At 37.8% G+C, this 26,748-nt stretch overlaps 1 protein-coding gene across 18 annotated transcripts in view; it reads left to right on the top strand.

The window, feature by feature from the left end:
* TCF4 (transcription factor 4) overlaps positions 1-26,748 on the top strand; it is a 357,326-nt gene that overhangs the window by 314,333 nt on the left and 16,245 nt on the right. For 13 of the 18 annotated variants that reach the window (XM_032779777.2, XM_032779781.2, XM_032779778.2 and 10 more), the window contains 4 exons: positions 8,251-8,318; positions 9,682-9,760; positions 12,991-13,067; positions 15,388-15,591. In XM_032779777.2, the coding sequence (XP_032635668.1) occupies positions 8,251-8,318; positions 9,682-9,760; positions 12,991-13,067; positions 15,388-15,591 (428 nt within the window). The remainder of the gene's footprint in view (positions 1-8,250; positions 8,319-9,681; positions 9,761-12,990; positions 13,068-15,387; positions 15,592-26,748) is intronic. The other 5 variants (XM_075066878.1, XM_075066879.1, XM_075066883.1 and 2 more) reach the window with 2 other exon arrangements.

Here is a 26,748-nt window from a genome sequence, read left to right as displayed (position 1 = left end):
CTAGCTCAGAGCTACACTGCTGTTTATACTCATACAAGCTTGATGAGAGATAGTGTATATATATGTGAGCAGGGGTATCATTGTCTGGCTATGCCGAAAGAAGGACAGGAGACATTTGATATGGGTTTAATCAGGCCGCAACATTATTATTAGCTGTCTGGGACTACTCAGCAGATGAAAGTGTACAGTGCAGATAACCCCATGTTTATTCCGTAATTACCAAGGGGGCTTTTACCAGCTCCCCCTCTTTTCCCATCCAGGTCCCTCAAGCAAATCCATTGCCGGGACCTTACCATACCTGGCGGGGGGCTTCCACGAGCTCCCCCTCTTTTTCCCTCCGGGTCCCTCCAACAAATCCATTGCTGGGACCTGACCATTCACCACCATCCACCTCATAGGAGGGTTAAGATGGGCTATAAGAATGGGTGGATGGCTCCTTGCTGTACCAATCATAGGAGTCCTCAACTGGCCCTCATTCGTTCCTTTAATGAACACCTCTTTTTTAAATCCTTCTGCTTCAGTCTTGGTCCATGTAAAAAGGAAGGCTTTAGACACTGTGCTGCCCCTTTTTAACCTGCATTCCCAGAGGATGAGTCAGCAACCACACTAACCCCTTTTTGCAGCAGTTTTCATCTCCCCACCCGCCACATCTCCACTAGCCATAAAGCACTGTTCCCTTCACTCGGCCAGCCAGCCAAACATCCCACACACACCCCCCAGATTAAAGATGCAGGGCAGTCACATGCTTAGGTCATAGTGTGAATGTAGCCTAAATATATGAGAGAGAGTGTTTTGGGCCTTCTCAAGTATACACTGGAACTACCAATAAATGCCAGCATTAATTTAAGTTCCAGTGTATATTAGAAAAATATATCCATGCTAAAGCTCATACATTCATCAAGATGAACTTGCAGGTGTAAGGATGAAAACAGGGCCATAAGGATAAGCATTCCCTGTCTTCTCCCCCTGCTTTCCCATTTAGAGCAGGAGCTTGTCTTATTTGTATGAGGTGTTTTGTTTTGTTTTGTTTTCTAACAGAAGCCATTCTTGACCAGGTGTGGTCAGCTAGCTAAAGGCAGTACTTTTAGTTCTGGATCTACATATAAATGAATCAGCCCCAATGTTTGTTTCCCCAAATGTCTGGGAAAACACATTCTTAGGGGAATTTTTCTTGTGATCCCACCCCAAAGCATAGCCCTGGTGCACCTCCTTATTTTTCATATAGCATTCTTCTGTGTAGGGCACCACTTAAGATACCAGTGGTAGTTCTTTACAGAAGTTGGAGTTACATTCCAGCTGTTTAAGCATCCTAATTTCATTGCATACCAAAACAATCAAATAAACCTACCTCATGTATATCTTCAATGTGTAATTAATTATATGTAATATATTAAATTTTTAATAGTTACTTTATATTTTAATGAATGAAAAAGGAATAAGCTTGTTAGGGAAAGAACAATAATGCAGGTCATCTGCTTATCTGGGATGCCATAAGTTAACTGCACCTTTCCTCTTGTACAATTTGGACTCTGTCCTACATCTAGGGATTGTCAAGACAATCTCTGTGGGCTTGGTCCTTTTACCCCTGAAGTCCATGAGGCTCAATGTGCTAACCAGACCCCCAGCTGCTGTCAGACCACAGACCATACTGAACCTCTTATTAGGACCTTATGTACTTCTAAAGCAATTGCCATATCTGTTTTCACTTATTCCCCTAAGGATAGAGATTTTCTTGTCACCCAAAAGTTTCAATCAGCACTTACGTCACCATACCAGCTAAACAAAAGATTAGTTTACATTTAAACAAAATGCTAATTTATTTGAGAAATAGAAAGAAATATACAATAGCCCCATTTATTTAGAGTAATCTCAGGCCTGATCTAATACTTAACCTAGCACTTAAGTCAATGTAGTTATGTTGCTATGGGATGTGAATTTTTCACACCCCTGAGCAATGTAGTTAAACCAACATAAACCCTATATTAGACACCACTAGGGTGACGGGGGAGTTCTTCTGTCAACCTAGGTACCGCCTGTCAAGGATTTATTACAGTGGTGGAAAAATCTCTTCCATCACCGTAGCAAGTGTCTACTACAGCACTACAGCAGTGTAACTGCCATGCTACAGTTGTTCCACTGATGCACTTGTAGTGTACACACATCCCATTTACTCTCAGACTATGCAGTTTTCTTTTTCAGGAACAGATCTGAGTTCAAAGTCTGAATGTGTCCAGTTTGATCTCTTGGGCAGTTATCTGTCAGTTCCCTTACCTTGTTCACTTTCTCTACTATCTCTCATAGCTGTTAGTCTTCAAAGGTCTTACATGCAGTATATAGGAGGAATTCCTTTGTTCTTAGTAATAAGTAGTGTAATATTGGGAACTTTGTCAGAGTATGGTATCTGTATATGCAACCTTAATCCTAATCACTGGGTTAAATTATTTTAAAGGATCTGAATAGTACAGTGTGACTTTGAGAAACTACTCTCCTTATATGCAAATAGTTCTTTGCTGTTAACAAATGGGATTTCCACACATGTGGGGACAGCAAACTATTGGAGTTTATATTCTCTGTGAAGATCTGAAAGAAGAGTTTTCTGATTGCCTTTTTTTGAATTAGAGAATCACTTTCTTTAAAACAAATATCCAGCAGAAAGTACAGAGTATTTAGGTTTTGATTTGTTTTATAGTTTACTTTCTGAAATATGTGACTCAATTTCTAGATGTCAGTCTGAAATTATTCAAGTTACAAACTTTTAGGTTAGAATTTACAGTATTTACATTACATTACTTAAACATTTATCTCTAATTAACACCAGGTCTTCTGTTTCTTTGACTGTACATTTTTTGTTGTTATCTGTGAGTGTAAAAACTTTCTACTCTCCACTGTGATTCAGAGGAATAAATCCTAAAACTTTGTATTTCTTGCAGACCTAATTTCAAACTAAACTGAGATCAGAAATAAACAGCTATTGCCCTATATGCTAATTTTTTCAATGTACAATAATGAGTAAAAATATTACCAAAAAATAAAGCAATCGAAGATGTATGTGCCAGCAACACTAGAGAAACATTTCTAAATTAATTTAATCAAAATCTCCTTCCGCTAAAGACATTAGCCGTTGAAAAGGGCTTTAATAGTAGGGAAAACATTCAGATGTATCTGAGTTAAAGATAAAACCGTTGACATTTCATGTGTAATTACCAGAACTGTATTTTTTGGTACTGCCGTGACAGAGGCAGAGGTGTCACTATGCTTTAATACACTGAGATAAAGAGCGGGTTCTTTCTAACTTGAAGTTCTCTTACCTAGTCAAGTTAAAATATACAAGCTATGATATTTCCACTTTAATTATACCTTCCATGTTGTAAAAGGAAAATAGACTCAAAATACTGTTCTCGTTCACACCAAGTACTCTTTTTTTCTCCCTGGAAATGATTTCAGTACAGAAAGAGGCTCAACCTCTTGGAGGCAAAAACAACTCCTCTTATGACAGAGGGAACCATACAGAGTGCTTTCAAGTTTTATAGTGGAGTTAGGTAACATGACAAGGAAGTAAGTATCAACATTTTTCATTTGGAGCACTTGTGCCTCCAGTTGAGTAGAGAAGATCTTTTTCTGGTGGAGGAGCTACACTTCATAAGGGAGATTAGGCATCGTAAATTGGGGATGATGCTCTTTTTAGATGCAGGAAGACTTCCCTTCTGTGATTTTGCTGCTCCTGGGAGAGTGAAAAGAGCCATCCTCTGTTTCCCCACAAAACCTAGGCTACAGCAGATTGCTGATGGTACACAATATACAGTGCATGTCTAGTTTATAATTAAGGCTTACTCCCCTAACGCCCTTGTGTACCTCTTATTTACTCCTTCAGGGAAGTCATGATTATGGCATGTTTACTCATGATGCAATCATCATGATCAGTTTTTGTCATGCCACAGTTGTTTCCCTAGCTGTGGGCTTTGATGTCATAAATACAGGTTGATGACTTCACTGAGTAAGCAAACAAAGGGAGTGAGTGTGAAGCAAAGATCCAAACATTTGCAATGCTAGTTCTGTTTTGTTTAAGTATTCCATTTCTCTCACGTTTTCTCTAATATGAAAGTTTACCTTTAATGATCTGAGGTATGTACGGTACATGAGTTTAAACTTGCTCTTTGGTGTTTTTAAGAGGATTTCTTACTTTGCTGCTTTACTGATAGTTGCTCACCTTTCATAGTAGAGCAGGGTAGATGCAAACACATTTCAACTATTGCAAATACTTAAGAGTTTTAGAACATGTACTACCTATTTTATCTATCTGGCATAATGACTAAATGCTTATCCCATGCATTTTCTACTACAACGCTGTAAGTTCCCTTCTATTATGTGGGAGGAGGGGAACCAATGGACATGAAACTAAGCAGAGGATGCATGAGGAAAGCAATGTCTCTACATCATGTAGCCTGTGGAATTTCCAGGACAAGTCCCACTGCACAATGCAAAGTTTCAAAAACCCTTTTCCTTGAGAGGAGAAAGAGGAGGAAACACGTGAGTTGAATCAGAAGCGACACCAAAAACAGGGAGCCTATCTGCAGTATATTTGTACCACTGGTTCTCAGACTTTTGTACTGGTGACCCCTTTCACACAGCAAGCCTCTGAGTGTGACCCCCCCACACACACACATTAAAAACACGTTTTTATATATTTGATACCATTGTAAATGCTGGAGGCAAAGCGGGGTTTGGGATGAAGGCTGACAGCTTGCAACCCCCCATATAATAACCTCGCGACCCCCTGAGGGGTCCCAACCCCCAGTTTGAGAACCCCTGATTTATACTAACTGCTGTGAACAAAATTTCCCTCCTCCACCTGTTTTGAGTGTCCAGTAGATTTGTGCTGTTCAGTGCTTTTAATGTAGGGAAGGTAGTAACACCATAGATTATTAAGATTGTCCGACAATTCTTACCAGACCCTATATTCAGTTGCTTATAAAATTGCCAAGCTTTAGCCTTTCTGGCTGAAATTTCCCAAGTCAGGTATCTGCTTCAGGCTGAATTTTTCTTGAAAATTTCAGCCAAAATGCTTCAGCTGTTTCTGAGAACGAAGTGAGAGAAGAAACAGTGTTTTTCCCCTGTTAAAAAAGGTGTAGTGCCCCCATACCTTGGAGCACAAACTTGGAATTTGTCAGGACAGTGGCCTTTTTGTCAGGAATGTACCTTTGGCTTTCCTTGTGAAAATCTACCCAGATTTGGCCAAATTATGTGCCTTTTAAGAAATCACACTCTGAATGTGCTCAGTAGAGACTTCTTAAATTTTAGAAGCTAAATTCCCTGATGATTCCATCCCCACTAGGCGTGCTCCAGCCTGTTGCTGAGCAGGACTTTCCTTGCAGTTTCAACTCTGGATTTTGTGGACTAGGTTGGACCCAGGACTGGGCAGCTGAACTGAGAGCAGGGAGTCTCTCCCTGCTGTGCTCTCAGTGACCTCCCTGCTGGGCCTAGGAAGCATGGAGTCGGAAGCTACCCGATTCAAATTCAGAGGGGACAAGAGATAGATCTACAGGAGTGGACAGAGTAGATTGAGACCAGAAGCAGGGAGAAGGATAGGGAATGGAGGCTGGTAGGGGTGAGGGAAACTAGGATAGGAAGTTATGGGTGGGGGAAAGAAGACTGATATTTAGAACTACCCGGGCGAAGGGAAGCAGGTGAAGGGAAAGGTAGGCAGGTCTGATGAGAATCAGGTGTGAGAGATAGAGAACTGGAAATGGCTGCACAGACACACTGGGGCAAGGTGGGGAGCTACTGGGATGGATGAAAAGTGAGATTGGAACTAGGAACCAGTGGGGATCAGGTATGTGGCTAGGGGAGAAGATATTGGAGTTCACTGTGGGGAGAGAGACAGGTTGAGTGAAGAGCTGGGGGAGTGAGAGATTGGCACAGGAAGTTTGGAGGCATTGACACTAGAACTTGTTGGGCATGGAGCCTGGAATTTGTATGAGAAACCTGAGGAATGGAGACTGAGGCTGCCTAGGTGATGAGAATGGGATTGGGTCGAGGAGCCAGAGGTGGGGAAGAGACAGGATTAGGACAGGGTAGATTGGATGAGACGGGGCAGAAGGTGATGCTTGGGGAGGAATGGGCAGAACAGTCTGTGATGACTAGAACATACTCCTCTGCAGAGCCTGTGACTCAAGATTCCTGCAACTCATCATTCCTCTAGTGTCAGCAAATATCTGTGAAACCCACTGGCAAATTGTCTCATTCCCTTGGTCCACATAGAGGATGACAACTTACTACTGCTATTTTTTACTTTATTAGCTTAAATGGAAGGTATCTGTTTGATGGATCTAAAGGTTCCAACTCTCCTGATCAATCATGCCGGTGTCAATGTGATACCATATGATGGAATGTATTTTGTTTTGGTTTTTTTGTTTGTTCTTTTAAAACCCTAGGAAATTACACAGAAATGCTATATTAAAAGAACATTATTAAGGTTGCAAAGTCAAGCACTCAGAAGTTAGGACATACCAGAATTAAGGTTGCCTGTTCAACCTAAATCCGGTCCTCTTGTGTGTATGCATAATGATACAGTCTTTAATTACATGATCACATACTAATTTTTTTCCAGAATCCCTGCTTCATTCTGTGCACCTGCTGGGCATGCTATGTGGGTAGAGCAGGGTTATGAGGCAGTGAATGAGGCTGTTGTCTACAGAAATACTGCTTAATTTGTTGCAAAAGTTGAAAGATATGTAGTGAATGAGGGAGGGAAGAAAATGTCTGGTGTCACAGTTAAGGAGTTGAATGCTGCCCTGAATAATTGGATTCTATCCCTGCCCGTGCCACAGAGTTCCTATGTAATACTAGTCCACTCAAACCAGATTTTCCACAGTGATCATTAATTGTGTGTTCCTTATTTTCTGGGTCTGATTTTTAGAAGTGCTGAGCACTCGCAGCTGCTGTTAACGTACACTTACTGTCAGAGTTTTGATTTGAACATATGTGCCATATTATGCTAAGTGCACTGAAAACTCAGGTCCTGGGTGTCTCAAATTGTTGGATACTTTTGACTTTTCTGTCTCTGTTTCTCAGTTCCCTTTCAGTAAAAAGGGGATAATAGTCCCTCATCTCACAGGAGCATTGTAAAAATAAATGTATTTATATGAGTGAAGCATTCTGATATTGCAGTGATGAATGCCGTAGAAAATCCCATGAGGAAATTAATCATTCTTTCTTCAGAGCAAGGACTAATAGCCCGCAGTAAACAAGGCAAAGGGCCACACATTGAATGAAGAGAAAACAAAATCAATAGCTGCTCGTTAAGTGAGCTATGTCCAGCCTATGCACTGAATGAGGCAGAAATACTGTGGAAAAAATAGTATGTGATCATGTAATTAAAGATTGTTTGTTATCATTACAGTTGCACAGGCAACCTTAATTCAGGAATTTCCTAACTTCTGAGTGCTTGATTTTGCAACCTTAAGGATTTAATGCAATTTTTTTTGCATGCAATAAGTATATACAGCATTTATACTTTTAAGAAGTGCTTTGGGATTCTTGAAGAAGAAAGTATCAGAGGGGTAGCCGTGTTAGTCTGGATCTGTAAAAGCAGCAGAGAATCCTGTGGCACCTTATAGACTAACAGACGTTTTGGAGCGTGAGCTTTCGTGGGTGAATACCCACTTCGTCAGACGCAGACCTGCGTCTGACGAAGTGGGTATTCACCCACGAAAGCTCACGCTCCAAAACGTCTGTTAGTCTATAAGGTGCCACAGGATGATTCTCTGCTGCTTTTGAAGAAGAAAGGTGCTATAAAGTGCTACAAGGTATTAATTTGGAATGATTTAGAATATAAATACGGTAAGCTTTCATTGGTAGAAAATATGATTATGTTCTAGAGGGTAAAGAAAAGCAGCCATTTCTGAACACAAGGCTACATATTACATAGGTTTATCTGGTTATGAACTTCATATCTTTGACTATTTTTTACTATTGACTGCCATTCATTTAGAAAACATAAAGCCATATAGTCAAGTGGTATCAAATATGCAATGTATTTGAAAAACCCCAAAGATGTCAAGTTTATATTTTGTCACCAAAATCGTAATATTAATATGTTTGATATTACCTTAGCAAACAAATTAATGGCAATTAAAGATTAATGTGATGTAATTAGCATTATAATGCAATTAAATTATGAGTAAGTGGACCAGGAATAGAAAACTCAGATGTCTCATAGCCTGTTTTTACACTCAATCTTTTGTTTTTCAGCAAACAGAGGAAGTGGGGCAGCAGGCAGCTCTCAGACTGGTGATGCACTCGGGAAAGCACTTGCCTCTGTAAGGAAATATTTACTTTGGTTTACACGTTTATCATTTTTGAAGTGTGAACTTTAATCAGCAATGGATGCCTGGATTTTAAGAAGATGAACAGCAAACAGGAGAGATTTGATTTCAGAGGTCATCAGCGTTGAGTTACTATCAATTGAAATATTTAATGATCGATGTGAAATTATGTTTTAAAAATGTTTTAGAGTTAATTTTATAACAGAAAAGAAATTAAATGACTGGAAATCTTATACCGTTCATGGGCACTTAATGACTAGGAGCCATGTACTTCAATCTTCCACACACTTCACTTATCAAAAACAATGGGAAGGAGGTTGCCTAAAAATCAGTGGTAGGTTTGGTTCTGTGTTATCAAATGATCTGTAAACAGAATCCATCTAGATTTTCTTTTGCTTTCAGATTTTATATTTTTCACCCTAGTTTCCATCTATTCCATTACAGTGGTCGCCATTAAAAAGCCAGCATTAACCAGCAGCTGTCTCTCAGTGATCCCTGAGGTATATAGCACATTTCCCGTTCTGAGTAAAAAGAAATACGGATGCACCTCAGATATCACTGGGCAGTTATTGTTGCATGTGTTGACTTTCTAATAAGGACCAATGTAAATTATTTTCTGGGCAGAGTGGGTTCCACTGAGTTCTCATGAGAGTTAATTTTTTTGCATATTCTGCAGATGTTTCATTAAAAAGACAAAAAAAAAAAGACAATAGGTTGCCTGGAATGACAGTTATAGTACAGAGTCCACTTTTAAATGGTTCCTGATATATGGCATACATGATTAACAAGGGCAATCACCATGATGCAAGTTCAGTGTACTGCATATCACTGACTCTAAGCAGCAGTTAAATGGCACACCCCACCCATTTCAGTGGCACACCTGGTCTTGTCTTATCATAGTTATTGACAAGTGGTCTTTGGTGTTTGCTGTTATAAATTACCCACTGTGCCGTCCTTTGTTCCTTTTGCTCTATTTGGGCTGTTAAAGGATTTAATTTTACTATAGTATAATTTTCAGAAATGTTGTAAGGCTTTGTACAATGCTCATTCTTAAAGTAATCTGTGAAATAAAATGTACGTACCCACCATCATGTACCCTAAAGAGACAGTGGCAATCAGAACCATCTCTTAATTGGCAAGTGTCTGTTTCCATAAAGATGTCTCAGCTAAGAGAATTCTGGTGTTTGGCTTCCTACATCCAATACAGTTTTGTCTTTATTTTAAAAAAAATAAGATGAAAGTAATAGGCTTTATAACCCGTGCTTTCATTTAAATGGACTGAATTCATAAGAATTCCATATATCTTTCTGCATCAGTTTATGATGGATTTAGATTAATTCTTTATCATCTTTTAAAGATCTATTCTCCAGATCACACCAACAACAGCTTTTCATCAAATCCTTCAACTCCTGTTGGTTCTCCCCCTTCTCTCTCAGGTATTGTTATTACAATTCTATTTTACTGAACATTTCAACATATTTTTTGGTAGGAGGAATTTAAATAAACTCCTGCTGGACCTGGATGTGTGATTTACATCCAGACAATAGCATTAGGCTATTTTCTTATAAATACAACGCCCGTACAGGCTAACTATTATACTCACTGAGATGAATGGAAATACTTTATAGAAGACGTATTTTGATCAACATGAAGAGAAGATCATAATTACTTTTAAATAGATGCCTTTACCTGCTACAAAAAAGCAGTGTTAATAGACACCCATATTCTGGCCCCAGACAACCCCCATAAACAGATTGTTCCGTATGTTCCTCAAGAGAGTAGACATGTGTAAGGATTTAGATCACATCTCTTAGCCAACAGGCCAGGCTGCTTTGTGAAAGGAGTTAACAGGACTTTACACAGTAGCCTTTCTCTAGGTTTTGAGGGAACCACATTCTCTCAGTCATTCTGACTATTTGCCATGATTTTTCTCTCAGGGTATGTCTGCGCAGCAAAAAAAAACCCCGTGGCTGGCCTGTGCCAGCTAACTCGAGCTTGCGGAGCATGGGTTGCAGTGCTGTTTCATTCCTGTGTAAACTTTGAGATTCAGGCCGGAGCTTGGGCTCTAGGACCCTTTGTTTTGGGAGGGTCCCAGAGCTCAGGTTCCAGCCCGAGTCCAGAAGTCTAGACAGATATGAAACAGCCCCACAAGCCCGAGTCGGCTGGCACAGACCAGCCACAGGTTTTTCTTTGTTGTGTAGGCAAAGACCTCAGGGGTCCTAAGCAAAGTGCCTGCCAGAATTTGATACATAAAATGTGGCTGTGTGCAAAGAGCCATAGTAAGCTTAACTCATTTATAGTACACTGTGATATTGAGGATGTCTTTATTCAAAAGATACAGATATTTTAGTGGTATAATTTTATTTCTAAATAAGCCTCATAGCTGAATTTTCAGTGTGGGAGGCATATACTAGCACTAGTGAAGGGCTAACTGAAAAGAATCAGAGGCAGTTAGGTTCTAATGAGCATCAGAAATTGTTGACGCCTATATGAAGCTAATTCAGATTGTATGAACCTTTGAGACTTTCCCACAAGAGCCTTAAACACTCCCTCACCATATAACTATATCTGAGAGGCTCTTGATCTAACCTACCTATGTTAGCTTCTTGGGGGAGTCAACACTGGATCTGTTTCAGGGGGTGACCAGGCATCCTGCTCCCCCCTCTGGTCCTGTGAGACCAAGGAACTCGTATGGGGAAGTCCTGTCAATCTCACTTTGACGTTTTAAAAGACACTGTAGTTTATACTCCTCAGTGTAGCATGGTATTGTTAAATCCTGGAGTAAGAGTGATCTGTCCCTCAAGGAGATTAGCAGTTCTGGAGAGTGGTATAGATCTTATACACCCTGAGGTTTCACAGTGCTTCAACAATCTTGGAGGCACAAACCCCAAAGTACTTTTTGAAGAGACAAGATTCCAGTGAAAGGGTTAATGAGAGTGAGGAGTGGGCTGGCCTGCCAACACCTGAAGGCAAACTATGTCTGAAGAAAGATAGCAGGTCCCCAAACTTCGTCTTGAAGAGAAAAGTTCCACTGAAGAGGGGTAGGAAGCCCTCCCTCAAGAACATCTGCCATTGAAAGTGAGGTATGGTGGTTGTGGTGACATTAATCAAACATGTCCCCCCAAAATGCACTGGGGGTGGGGGTAGGGGTGGGAACTGCTGCCTTTCTCCAACATCAATCCTTCTTTGAGGATTGGCCACACCCCTCTCCATCATGGAGTAAGACTCAGTGAAGGGTTTAGGAGGACAACAGACAGTCCTTATTTGTCTGAACCAGTCCCTGTCCCTAGACAGCACCCTATGTGCTACATTTCTTTTAGGGGGCTTTGCCATCATTTCCATCTTGTACTATAAAGAAAAGATTTGAGTTGAAGTTGAGGAAAGCAATATATGTTAAGCAATATAGATTTCATTTTTTTCCACAAAGTTTACTTGATAAAGAGATCCAAGGGTCAATGTCAATACAAATAAGTGACATACATTCAAAGGAGAACTGAACTGTTTATGCTTCAGGATATAGTGGGCGTCAGAAACAATATGAAAGTCCTGATGGTCACTGATGTGACAAAATCACAAGTTAAAGACAATGAAAAATCTGTGGAGACCAGAATTTGGTAGTGAATGTGCCAAATATAATCAAAGTTAACACCATTTTGTCAATATGGCATACTGAGAGGCTGGAAAATGCCATGAGATCAATCCTGGCCTGACCTTCTAAACCCAGAAAATGCCACTTAACTTCAGTTTTAAGATTAAAACCCTAATAGCTCCACCTTGAATCCCTAGTCTTGTTTCATAAGAGCGTTCAATAGATTATATGCTTCAGACAAAGAAGCCCTAAAAATACAAATAATCTGATCAGTGTGCCATAAACACAACCTTCTGGGGAAAGTATTTGAACCAATATTGCTGTCCTCAAGTCTAGTGTGCCCCTTTAATAGTGACACATCTTTGTTTAAAAGAAATGATATTGCAAAAGTTGAGACCTTATATATTTCACGCTTAAACCTTCAGCAGAAACAGATTTGGTTCAAGAGATGTAAACTAATATAAACCAAGAGTTAGCTCTTTTTAAGTTTTGTAAGTGCAAAATAACATCGTCTACCTTAAGAAAATGCAAATCTTAGGAGTTAAATGAGAGCATCTGTAGAATGACAAGTTGTAACTGGATTTTGAGTTAGATATTCATACACTATTATTGTTTTTTTAATCTTGTTTCTTAAAAAACCCCAAATCCATTAGTTTAGTGATTGAATGATTTGTTCAGTGGCATCAAATATGTCTTGAACCACAGCTAGGATAATGAGCTAGTGTGTGCTGGATTTACATAGAAGTCTAGCAGTCCCCTCTTAGTACTTCTGAAAATGCTACTTCTTTTACCAGTGAGACATTTCCTTCTGCTGAAGCCTTTCTTAGGTACAGCTGCCGAATCAATGAAAACCTCTATGTTAGGAAGCAGCCTGGGGCAACTTTGTGGCCTGCGTCTACGTGCTTCACTACAAAAATACCTTTTTTTTTTCATCCATGTATATTTTGGAAGTTGTCCATATGTCTGCCCTATAGACTATCTGGAAAACAGCATTTACATGTCTACAAAATCGTCCAGAAAGTTTGAAAGACATTTTTGTTTGCATAGTTCTAATGGTAATTCCCATTTTACTATTAGCAGGCACAGCTGTTTGGTCTAGAAATGGAGGGCAAGCATCATCATCTCCCAATTATGAAGGTCCCTTACACTCTTTGGTATGTTTTGATTAGAGACCTCCTCTGCCTCAGTATTTTCCATGCTGTTCTTTCCATTTCTCATCCACACTTCTCTCACAGGTTTGCATTTTGTTAGTGATTACTGTGCCCTTGGATGTTTACACTATTTGATCGTTGCTAAGCTAGTAACATGGGGCCCAATCCTTTGATTTGTGATATTTTGATATCAACTGTTACTGACTTGGATGTCGTGTTTGACCATATAACAGATAATGTATTGTTGAAACATTCCAGAATGAAGAAAATTAATTACAAAAGGAGGGCTTTGTTTACAGCCAGGAGGGATTGCTTGAAGGGATATCAGGGAGAAAAGTAAGTGGTTGTTATGATGTAGGACAGGTGTAAGTTTTATGAATCAGGTTACTTTTATTTATGGTGGGAAAGTGCAGTAGAGGGCTAAATAATACTTTTGGATTCCGTATGGTGTGTTTCAAGTATTGTAGACTTAATATGGTGGATGAATTGGCCAGAATTGGGGTGATAATTATGGCTAGCACTAGCGAGAGTATAATAAATAAATAAATACATTGTTTTATATGGAGCGATTAGGTAAGAGTTGGGGTTCAGCTGGAAACATGTTAGGGGCAAATGGGCAATGTTTTTAAAAAGTCTACATTATTTATCCCATTCTTTTCTGTTTGTTGTCTGTCTAGATAGTAAGGAAGGAGTTGTCTCATTATATTTCTGTAGAACACCTAGCACCTTTTGGGTGCTATATAAATAATAGTAAAGATGAAAAATGTCTCAGTATAAAAAAGCAGAGTGTTTCTGAAGAGAAAATAAATAATCATCTAATACTGAATCATGGAAAAGTCCATCTGACTTCAGTGGGAATTTTCTCTTAGTCAGGAATTAAAAAGGACTGCAGTGTCTGGCCCAATACAAATATGTGTATCGTGATTCATTGCCAGATACTTTCTAACTTATCCCAGTTTGCTGTGGTGTATAGTTGTGTGTATAGAATAGCAGTATTTTTGTAACCTTTATGCACCAGAGATCTGAAATGAGTGAATAATTATTTTTTTGTAGCAGGAAAGTTACCCAGTGATTTGGGGTTGGCCCTTTCACCTTCCCCTCCCATATCTTGTTGAAGAACAAGAAATTTTAGGCACCCACTTATCAGATATGACATGTGCCAGTGGAGACAGTGTGACCTAGTAATAATGTGAAGAGGAAATTTGAGTTCTATCCCTAACTCTGTCACTGATGCTCTGTGACCTTGGGCAAATAGTTCATCATGTGTGCCTCAGTTTCCCCATCTGTAAAATGCGGATAATAATCCTTATCTTTATAAAATTTTATGGACTCCTTGCATGAAGGACACTATACAGCATAAATACAATATATTATTTCTGAGTCCATTGCTTCTCCTCTTCCTGTACTTGCCAACAACATGGCATTATTTTTCTAAAAGAAAGATGATATTGGAAGGAAGTAATCCAGTAAAGCAGCAATCAGATTTCTTTAAAGTCAACATCGCTGCTGTTTATGGTTCATATTTAGGGAGAACTCTAGTGGTAACATGAGCAGCTCCCTCTCCTCCTGGAGTGGGGATGAGTGTAAGTTTTTGTTTTAGAGGGGGATGAGTTACACTAGAACAAACAAGGAAAATGATAAGAAATGCTGCCACCACTAACAGTTCAGTACATCTCTGTTTTGTAATGTTTTTCACATCTCATACAGGCTGCAGAGATCTAAACTTGTAAGGAGGTGTATTTATTACTGCTCTTACCAACAATTTTTTAAAAGTAGTTTTAGTTATAGAGAACATTTCAATAATTGTGGAGATGGGACTATATGGCCTTAATAGGTTCTTTCTAACTTTTTGTTCGTAATTCTTTGATTACATAGGGAGAATAGGCACTGTCAGAGACTGATATAAGTTAGATGTATATTCTTATTTTTGCTTAAGGTAACTCTAAAACTTTTCAAAAATCACAGAGGGCAACATATGTACAGTAATGATTATGTTCATGAGGAATCATTGAACCTGTTTTGCCCATGAAAATGAAAACTGTGCTTGTGTTAAATTCTCTCTAATTCCCTAGAATGCTAGTTTAATTATTTCCCTAAGAAAAATAATCACTTTTGTTAAAAAGGGGAAGAAATAAAAGGAACTCTTTTCAGTTACACATCTCCCCCCTCACCACATGCCCCTGCTCCGACACCCACACACAGATACGCCAACTAGCAGTACGGTATGTGGCATACCTAATTCTGTGTGTGTTTTGTCTCAAATGTTAAATGGCCCTTCACATTTGCTGATAGTTCTCTTGATTTGTTTTTCATAAACAAACAGCAAAGCCGGATTGAAGACCGTTTGGAAAGACTGGACGATGCTATTCATGTTCTCCGGAACCATGCAGTGGGGCCTTCAACAGCCATGCCTGGTAGTCATAGCGACATGCATGGATTAATAGGGCCTTCTCACAATGGAGCAATGGGAGGTCTTGGGTCAGGATATGGGACAGGCCTTCTTTCAGCCAATAGACATTCACTAATGGTAAGCTATGGAGATTAAATGACAGTGCAGGTTTAAAAACAGTAAAGTAATTAGAATTTCTGAACTGGTTTGCAGGCTTTTAAATTATATTGAGTCTTTCTACTGTGCTAATGCTGCAGATATTTTCATGTTTATGACAAAAGTATCAAATTAATTTGTGCGAGGTTTTGTAGTACTAAGAGACATTTTTAAACGTACACTGTATATGTTTGAGGCACGTATTATGTTTATTTTATACATTTTGCTCATGACAGTAAAAACTGTATTCTCTGATGTGTTTTAAGACTGACTGATGTGAGGCTGCTGTTGACAAAAAGCTGCTGTACTCTGGCATCCAGCCTCATTAAATGTCCTTTCTAAAATAGTTTGGCTTTTCTGAGAGATTTAGTTGGCTGACAAGTGTATGAATAGTACACTATCTTTCTCCTATGCGTATGCCAATAAGTATATCAGAGAGGAATCTTCAGGTTTTTTTCATTTACTACTCTTTGCCTTTCCATTTCAATTTGAGTGAGTATAAATGCACTGCTTTTTTTAGGACCCTGCAGAAATCCAGAATTCTCTCTCTTCCCTTTTTATTTTCCTATTCTTTTTTTTAAAAAAAAAATTTTTTAGCCTGAAACTTCTGCTCGAGACCCATCCTCCTAGGAATCTGGCTGCAGTTATAGGCCCCAATTCAGAAATGCATCCTGTAGCCTTATCTGTAGTTATGGGTTACTAAACTAATTACCCATCCCAATAGGAGTGTTTGCACTTACTTTAAATTGTGAGGGTTCAGTCCAAGATCAACAGTAGCAGAGAGGTTATCAATAGAAAGGGGACCCCATAGTGCACAAAAGGGACAACACAGTGCTCTTTTGTAATAATTACTTTTACTAGCCAACCAAACAACAATACACACGTAGTCTGGCGAAAGAGAGAGAGAACACAATGGAACATCTAGTATTTGCATTACTAACACTATCCCTTGAGGAGAAACCCAAAGTATCAGTCATAATCGTTCTCATCCTCTTCGCCACCAGTGGATGTGTTCCTAGCATCTCCACAGGACACGTACGTCAGGATACACCTTTTATAATGTGTTATGCTGACCGCCGCTATGCTTAATGCACTATGCATGTTCAGTAGGGGCTTCAGTCCCTTTTCCTTATCTGTATTTCTTTACCCAACTATCATTGGAATGCCCTTCTTCCATTAGTTACTAGACCTTTTACATCAAGCTTATTAATGCATATGTCAATTACATGTCATGGCATTCTTGTTGTCTGCTGATGTTCCTGATTTAAAATATCTAAAGCTGGTATAAACTAGCATCTTGTGGTTACCTTTGAACAGTTTAGCAATGCTGACTTATAATATCACCCTATCTTTTGTGACCTTTTGTGATATAGGGTCGTTTATGAGTTAGTTACTTATGTCCCATGTTATATTAGTCTGGTTAAGCCATTATTTTTACAGGCTTAAGATCTGTAGGCTTTTGCATTACTGCTGTAATCCATACCTGTGCCCTATTTAGCATATGCCCATATATCTATAGCAACATAGATGGCTATAATTCATCTATAAGATAACACTTAAGCAATGGGAATTAAGTACATGCTTAAGTATGTGCTAACGTGCTTTTTGTGAATTGGGATCATGTATGATTACTTGTGGCTTTCACATTGGATTAAATATCCCACATCAGAGTATCAGACCTTCTCTATACTTGGATAATACCATTGTCCAGCTTACTGAGGGCCTTATTCTACAAGTTTTTGTCATATTGAGTAGTACTTTCTCACATGAGTGATCTCACAGTATAGTTACGTGCATGAATAAATACTGCTTAGCATTATCATTGCAGAATTAGTCCTAATTTTCCTGTTATAGTTTCTGATTTTTCTCCGTTCAGGGCAATGTCTTCTTATTTTATATATATTTTTTGATGATGGATGTCTGACACCTTGCAAAGGAAGATATCTTGTAGTTCCTGTGCCTCTGTAAAGAAAAATCATGCCTCTCTGATCTATTTGATTTTTCTGAAAATGTCAACAAAATAGTAGGTAAAGGAGAACAAGCTGATGTGCATATTTGGACCTGCAAAACCCCAAAACAAATTCTTCATGAGAAGCTATTAAAGAAATTAAGTAGTCATACAGCGAACTCATAGATTAGAAACTGGATAAGAGACAGCAAATGAGGAGTAGGATTAAATGTCCAATTTTCAGCATGATTAAAGGATAACACTTATGGTACCCCACCATTCTGTTCTAGGAGAAATGTTCTGTATCACTGATCTGGAAAAGGGGCAGATGTAGTTTGCAGATGATTTAAATTATTTAGGTTAGTCAAGGCTATAGAAGAGTGTGAGGAACTTCAAGGGGACCTGACCAAGCTGGGTTAATTGGCAACAGGATGACACATGAAATTCAGGGTTGGGAAGTGTAAAGTATTGCATATTAGAAGGAATAATTTGACATACTTATATGCATTGCTATTTCTCAGTTAACTGTAACCACTCAGGAAAAAGGCTTGGCCATCACTGTTGACAGTTCATTGGAAATCCCAGCTCAGTATGCAGCTACGGTCAAAAAAAAGCAAACAAAATGTTAAGATGGCAAAATAAATGTGACAAAAAGTAATATTGAAAATATTATAATTCCATTATATAAGTCATGAGTATGCTTTCATTTGGAGTTTTGTGTTCACTTCTGGTTACCCTGTCTCAAAAAGAATATAGTAGAATTAGAGGAGATTCAAAGGCAGGCTACAAAAATGCTTGGAAGCATGGAAAGATTTCCATACAATGAGACATTGAACAGATCATGGTGGATTTGTTTAGAAGGGACATATATAAGAGGGGGAAGGCTAGAGGTATACAAAATAATGTATAGTAAACAAGGTGAATCTAGTAGTCCAATTCATCCTGTCTTATAATTAAAGAAAGGGATATTCAGTAAAACAGAAAGTAAAGTAATTGACAATTAACCTGTGACATTCATTGCTGCAAGATGTAATAGAGGCCAACAGCTTAGTAGCATTCAGAATAGGAATGGACATTATATGGATAATTAGAACATCCGGCATTGCTTTAGATAAGATTCAATACAATATTTAGAAAAAATGTGAACTCTCATGCCACAGGGCATAAGCCAACCTCTGACACAGGTTAGGGAAAAATATCCTCTCTAGAAACTCCATTGTTGTCCGTTCCAAGGTCTCTTGCACCTTCCTCTAAACCATCTGGTATTAGCCACTGTCAGAGACAGAATAATGGACTAGATGGACCACTGTGCTCTAATCTAATGGCAATTCTAATGTTCCTGTGCTATCAACACAGAAGTTTTCACTGTAAAGGGTAGTAACTTTGCTGGTATTTCTGCAGCAAATGATGCCATCAACCACTGTAACAGATCACTAGGCCATTCTAGGATATCCTGGCAGAGTCAACTCTTGCCTTGATCCCTTGAAGGCAGTTACTTATTTAGTCTTATGCACTTTATTGTGTGTGAGACCTTAAAAACTGAGTCTGTCATCCATGTGGACCTTAAAGATCCCATATCTTTTTTATATGAAAAGGGGTTTTCTCCTTACGTCCTTGACCAAACAAATGCTGAGAGGGGTGTTCAGGGAACTACAATACAGTACATTGAGTAAAATTTAATAAGTACAAATCAGTGGTGCTGTTTCTAAGTAGCTTGTAAACCACTTGGGATGAAACGCTCGATATGAATGTAATTTACTGCTATTTACTATTAATTGTTGTCAGTGTTTCTCTTTTGGTTCATTTTTAAAATATGTTTCTCCCGGCAGTGGTCAGTCTAATGGTTGGCTCTGCCCCATCCTAAAACTAAAGTTAAAAGTTGCTGTCATGGGTGAAGCATTGTTAAAAGCCACAATTGGGCCAGTGACATTTATAGATTTTAAAAAATGCTGGCTTAAAATAGTCTGCCAGCGAGGCTCCAAAAGGTAGAAAGACGCCTTTTCAGCATCCCAGCTAAATCCATCTCTCTTCCCGCTCCCCTGTAAAAATAGTATGAACCCAGACATTGTTTTGCTGTCTGTAGCAGTTGCTGGGAATTCACAAAAGGAAATTCTAGGTTGTAATTTAGCTTGGCCTCAGGTAATGTGTTAAATACACTTGGGATACATATAATCTAAGATTTTTAGTTTGTATAATGCTATTTCCCCCCAAATGTTTAAACAATACTGCTTTTAATGAAAAAATCTGGCTTTATTAAATGCCAGATCTGTGACTTACAACTGTTTCTGCATATCTGCTCTCAATCAAGAGAAAAGAGTTTAATTTTTGTAGCTTTGTTCACTTTGCATATGTTAAACTGATGCAACATGCACCCAGGGCATCACTTCAGAGACAGTTTGTTCCATAAATATGTAGTCATCTCTTAAATGCCAGATGTAGGTGAAGTTAGATTTGAAATAAAAAGAACAGCAAACAATTAAACTGTCATATAGTTTTTAGGAAATATCTGACCCTTCAATTTCTTCTCTTATGTACCTGTTTTAAGAAAAGGTAGGCTCTCTTCCAAAATTGTATTTGATTTGATTATGAACTGCTGCATGGTACCTTGTCATTTCTGCTATTGAAGACAAGCTTCTGCTTGCTTCTTTTCTGAAGTTTAGAAAACAATGAGTAATCTCATAAACAAAATACATTGAAGGGGGCAGCTCCAATGAAAGATGTGCCACTTTGACAACACGGCTAGTTCTAAACACATGAAGGGCAAATTTCGGTCTCTTGTTCTCCACATTTAACTTTCTGAAAAAAACAGTCTGCTAGTGCACAAAATGTATTAGTCACTGTCTGAAACTGTAACTTGTGTGAAAGAATCAAGCCTGGTAATTTCTTTTGGAAAACTGGTATGAATTTTGAAGTAAAACATAAGAACAAAGGAAATAGTTTTTGAATAGAGTCAGTCTTAAGTTAGCCTTTGACCATTTGATACATTCCACTCTGAAAAAGAAGTTGAAGGGGGGAAAAAAAATTTTTTTAAATTCGAGGAGGATACTGGTAATGTTTTCCACATTTGAATTTTAATACATGAAACAGGCTATAAAACTTTGGCCAGCTGCAGTAAATAAAGTAGCAGTGGGAGGTATGGACCGGAAACTTGTACAGAATGTGCTGGTGGAAGTTTCTTTGCCCACTGTACACCTTCATTTGTTGGGTTCAAACTTGGAGTATGTTAGGGTAACTTGAGATTTAGCCCAGTCTGTGTTAGTTTCCAGCAGGTATTCCTTATTAGATATCCTCCACAATTCTGTGCTATATTGGACAAGTATGAAGCTGTTCCCCAGGCAAAAATAATATGAGACTGGGTCAGATTCTGCTCTCAACTCCACTGTTGTAAATATGAATTACATCCTTTCATTTCTGTGGAATTGCTCCAGATTTACAGCAGTGTAGCTGAGAGCAAATTTGTCCCACTGCGATTACTTGTTTTCTTAAGAGAAATGGATGACACTTCTAGTGGGAGGTTCATGTATTTCACTCTGTCACTACAGTGTTTCCTTAAAAACCCAATCCAAAAAGGCTTAAGCACATGCACAAGTTTAAGCACATGAATAGTTTCCTTGAATTTCTACAGTTGGTGATGTCCTTGTTTCTAATTTCTCCTCTCATATTAGGCAACTGGGGTACAAAAAATCACTCCATGCTCAGACTTGGCATATATTATCTCAGGGCAGCAACAAATTAGTAAATTAATTAAAGTATGGGAGCTCCGTACTCCCAAATTCCTAATCCCACTTACACTGGGAGTCAGGAGAACTGCTCACTTCCATTGCTGATGATTTGCTGAGTGATTTTGGATAAATTACTTAGAGACCACTTCTTTCACTCTTTTATTGAATAGTACCATAGGGCCATACTCAAAGTAAGGCACTGCTCATCTTAAATAAGAGTGGCAGAATCAAGCCTTAACTTTCTTGTACCTTGGGTACAATTATATTTCCTGACTTCTCAAGGGAGTTCTGATTTAATATTTCTTTGACAACCACTAACAAAAGCTACTATAAAAGTGAATTAACTATAGTAATTTTTATCATAATTACAAAGTACAAATATTAAATTTGTCAAGATTGGAGTGCAGGAAATACAGAATACCATGAAAAGAAGTCAAAATGTTACCTTTATAAAAAAAACCCAGTAAACTACTTTTGATCTAAAAAAGGATATTACACTGAATTAGTTTTAAGTATCTATATAAATAAAATACACCCAGCACAGATTCAGAAATACAAATTGAAGCTTTTAGGAGGTACAATAGACATAAAACCTGGGTGAAGTTTTTCACATGAAGCTGTTTTTTTCACTGAAATATGCAGATTTGGGTCAACAGAAACATTTTGCAAATTTGCGCTGAATTTTGCTAAATTATTCTTGTCAGAAACAAAATTCCAAGAAAAATCAGAACAGTTCATTTTGACATTTTTGAAATGAAATGTTTAGATATTCAATTTGAAACTGACTTTTTGTTTCAAATTTCACTTCAATTTTATTTATAAAAAGCTTTAAAAAACTCAAACAAAATGAATTTTTTCCTTTTTTTCTTTTGTTCAGCCACTGAACAAAAAATGCAGTTATTCACCCAGCTCTAATAGATATGCCCTAAACCAATATAACAGATAAATACGCCTTCTAAAGTGACTTGGTGTGTGTTTACTTGAACCTGAATATCTCTAACTCGACACACCAGCAACAAACTATTTTGCAATCTTGACTAAATTAATATTTACAACCTGCCATACTTAATAAAGGTTTAGACTTTAATCCTGCAAACACAAATGTGCTTAACTTTACTGTCATGAATAGTCTCATTGGAACTCTTTGTGGTAGGAAAGTTAAGCACATGCGCAAGCATTTCCAGTATTGAAGCCATAATAATTAAAATGAAGATAGTGTGGCTTGCAAAGCACACACAAAACACCTCTATGCACTAAAAAAAGTTTAGTTTGTTCTCAAAGGTCAGACATGCAATATTGCTAAGAAATATCGTTTAATTGGAAGTGTATTTGTATGTAATAGTATGCAGATGATGAGAGTAAGCATCTCATTCCCATAGCTGGTCATAATATTTGTGTCTCAGTAATGGCAGTTATGAAAATAACAGAAGTTAGGAAATTCCAAGTCAAGACAGAAACTCCCAAGATTAGTTTGTTTGTATTGTATCTGCTCCTACTCCCACCACAAGGACATGAGCTTAAGCCTATGTTGTTGCCTTCGACTGTGAATTTCCTGGCTTTGGTCAGTTCCATCATTATTGTAGAGATGATGTAGGTTGTAGAGGGTTTTTTTAACATTTGAAATAGAGTTTTGTAAAATGGCATTTCTATGCTAGCTTTTACACAGAAATCATAAAAAAGCACATTTCTTTTGTTGCAGTGTATGATTGGATTGATTATAACCATTATACAACAAAAACTAGTATACAATTTTTTTTAAGACGCTCCTTAGAAGTCCATCAGCTTGCTTCCATGCTTCACACAAGGGTCCACAGGAAGAGGATATGTTCATTTATATTTTTTTTAACATCCAAATTAAATTAACATATGGAATTTTCCACCACTAGAAATTAAAATAGCAACTCATGAAGTAATTCAGTTATGTCATTCATTCAAAAACAAAGAGAGTCAAGGAACTTGGCATTGTTTAAAAGACAAGATTCGGCTTTTTTATTTGTTTGTTAAAAATCTGTTATTTCCCTGCTTTAATTTTTATCATAGTTGCAATTAAAAACAAACAAACAAAAAGGGTATCCTAGTAACTGAGAAAACTGGACAAAACAGACTTATTGGACTACAAGCTTGTAAAACAAGCAGCAGTATAACCCTTCTATGTAACATTCATGTTCTTTCTAATTGGTTGGCATTCCTAATTTCATGTAAATTATAGCCTCCATCATATTCTTAATACCATTTTTGAAGTATACTGTTGGTTTTAATCAGAAAAAAATCCATTAATTATTTAAAATGACACTCTTTTTCAAAAACATTGTCCTGACACAATGACTTCATTCATTTTAAATGAGTTAATTAGGTGTATTGTTAAAATCGTAGTATTTGGTTTCCAAGTTTTAATTTAGCATTAGCTAGCGGCTTGGTTTCCACACATGGACGGATCCATTGTGAAGCCGAGTGTGTGTGAAAGTTATTGGAGAATGGTAGTCTCTGGGTAACGTTCCTCTAAGCTGCCCTGATTTTTGTTTCCCCTGTAGTCTAGATGAGAAACAGCTGGTTTTTGTTTAAAAAGCTGTTTTGTGAAATGTCTGAAACTTGAGGTGTAGAGCTGAGGTCACCATTAAAGCAGGTGCTTGGGAACAAGTGGGAAAAAGAAAGCAGCAGAGGCCGCTTTGGCCACATAATCTTTTAGAGGACATTTCCTATTAGACTGGAATATGGTATCAAAAGGAAATAAAACTTCTCTAAGTTTGCAGATTTGTTGACTATGTTTTTCACTCACAGATAAATGAAGGAGTTAATTTTCCTAATCCTGTAGTTTTAGAACCTTGTATATCTCTGGATTTAGCCAATACTTAAATGAATAATCATCCCTGTAGGAAAGAAATCATAAGGATTATTTCACTGACTTCACTTCAGTGGCCATGGCAACCCACTTCTCTCCATAGTATGTTGCAACTGATTGATTTCTTTTAAAATATTTCAATTGTCTCACCTAGTATGAAAGAAATGCTGTATAAGTGTGGAGGACCAGAACACTGAATTAATGCTCTCTAGGTACTTTATAGTGGAGCATGAATAGAGACTGAGCCAATTGTACCAATAAGATCAGTATCTAAATTAGTCTGCAAAAAGCAAACGCTAAAATATGTAGAATCCTTGTGTACTTAAAGTATCTATAGGCAGAAAGAATTAAGAAAACACGTCTCCTCTCGCAGATTATTAACAGCTGTTTGGGAATGGAGATTAACACTGTAATTTTTGCAGCACTAGAAGAAAATTTGTTTGGGAAATTGGCTCTTCACTTTCAGTCAATGTGTAATGCCAAATAAAACTTCCTTTTGCAGAGCTCATGTTAGAGTTGAGCAATGTTGTGATTCCCTCAGAAACACTGGATTATCCAAGCCTACCTCCATTAAATGGGACAGAAAGAGTATAGAGAAATGCATGGAGCCTTGCCATGCAGCATTCTATCATACAGTACATAACATGAAAGCTGCTGTTTCATTCAGACTGCCTCCCTGCCTCTACTTAAGACGTGGCACTCTTTATATATATAAATACTGAACTTCAAGGTTGCACTTTTGTCAGCGTTTAAATGGATTTTGCATATGACTTACTCGCAAAATGCTTTTTCATGAGATATTTGGAAAGCTGTTTAGTATTCTTTGGTACTTTTTTCTGTATTAAGAAAATGTTGAACTTTGCTATTTTTCCTGATTTAATGCCACCCTTAATGTCTTTTCTTTTTTTTTTTTTAAATCCTTCCTTTTTCTTTTGATCTTATTTATCACTGAGCCACTGGTCATATGGAAATTATTATTGTATAGCATGGAGATGAAAGACTTCAGTGCCGTAAAATAAGAGTGAATAATTTGGACCAATAATGCACACATAGAGTAAGAGACCATTTGTGTCAAAGTGGCCTGTGTTGTTCCCTTTGTAATATAGCAGTTGAGGTTTATAAGGGCTTTACGCAAATCTTCTTTCTGTCAAACTTATAAATTTTGACAATATTAAACACATGTTAACATGCATAACTTTACAACTTGCGTGCCACATGTTTTTATTTATCTAATTGGATAACACAAGGTCATCATATTTGTAAAGGTACCAAGGTAGTTGCTCGTTAAATCCATTCATAACTTTAGCTGATAGAACTAATCTCTTCCTAATTGCGATATGTAGCTGTTATCGTGAGATGGGAAATCATTCAGTTGAACGTCCTGAATTTGTAAGCATTAGAAAATACCTGTTAGCATTCCCTTTGCATATTTGTTTTCAGAGTGGAATTTGTCAAATTCTTTCTGAGTTATATGTTAATACGAATTGTGTGAAGTGTTGTGTCTCAGTGTGGGAAGAGTTAATGGTAAACAAAGGGGTGCTTTTTCAGCTTTTGTCTGCTACCTGCAATACATGAACTGCAAATGCCCATCTGTGAGCAATCAAAGTAATGTTTGTATGACTGTTTCTCACTTTTATAGATGCACTTTTGGTTTCAATAGTGTTCCTTCATTTTAGAGAAAATAAGTTTCCTTTCTTTTGATATGATGGAGATATTGACAAGATAATTAAAACTGGAATCTAGCACTCTTGAACTGTCATGTGTAATTCATATTTCATGGGGAGATTACAATTCAAAGATATCAAAACGGTTTTCTTTGTCAGTGGGTATCTAATTACAGTGAGAACATGTCAACTTTTCTCTTTGCGTTTGCTGAAAAACAAGTATCTATCTAATGTACCTATATATTCACACATAGGTTTGTGTGTGACCTCTGTTTAGGTTTTATTTCGAAGTTTAAGGTTCTGATCATACAACTGTAGTTTAAAGGTCAGTATTTTGAAAATCAAAGGCATATAGCTGTTCATATTCAAGACGCAGCTAAGGTGAAACTATCCTTTTGCAAACAATTCACTTATGAATAACACTTTCATGAAGGTGAGGTTAGGTAGTTACATGTCAGTTCCATTAACTAGCTGTTCCTGGGCTGGCAAAGCTCTAATCGTGCTGTGTGGTTCTAGAATGATAGTGGAGGAGTAGCTAAGGTCTAAAGCCTGTTTTGAAGACACTTATCTCAGGAGATAGTATTAACAAGGATTGGATAACTGCCAAATGAAATTTAATACATTTTCATATCCATAAAATAGGCCTCATAAACAAAGAAGCATAATTACTTTCAAAAACGCGTCCTGGAAACAAAGAGAGTGAAAACAGTAAATGTCTTTTTGTTGTTGTTTGTTGATAGCTACAGGATACATACAGTGGAACAGTTTTTAAGCAGGACCTCCATTCAAGCCAGTGGGGGTTTCCGTAAAAATCAATAGCATGATATAGTCCAGTGATATTTATCAGTCTTCATTAAACACCCCACATGTAACAAAATACAAAGGAAGACAGAGACTTGCTAAGGGCCACCTAACTTAAAGTGCCAGTGTTTGAAATCTGTGAATCATGGGCAAGTTGGAACAACT

This window comes from Chelonoidis abingdonii, chromosome 6 (genome assembly GCF_003597395.2).
Source record: "Chelonoidis abingdonii isolate Lonesome George chromosome 6, CheloAbing_2.0, whole genome shotgun sequence".
Lineage (NCBI taxonomy): Eukaryota > Metazoa > Chordata > Testudines > Testudinidae > Chelonoidis > Chelonoidis abingdonii.
The sequence above is the reverse complement of the archived record's forward strand: the minus strand, read 5'-3'. Positions and strand labels throughout refer to the sequence as shown.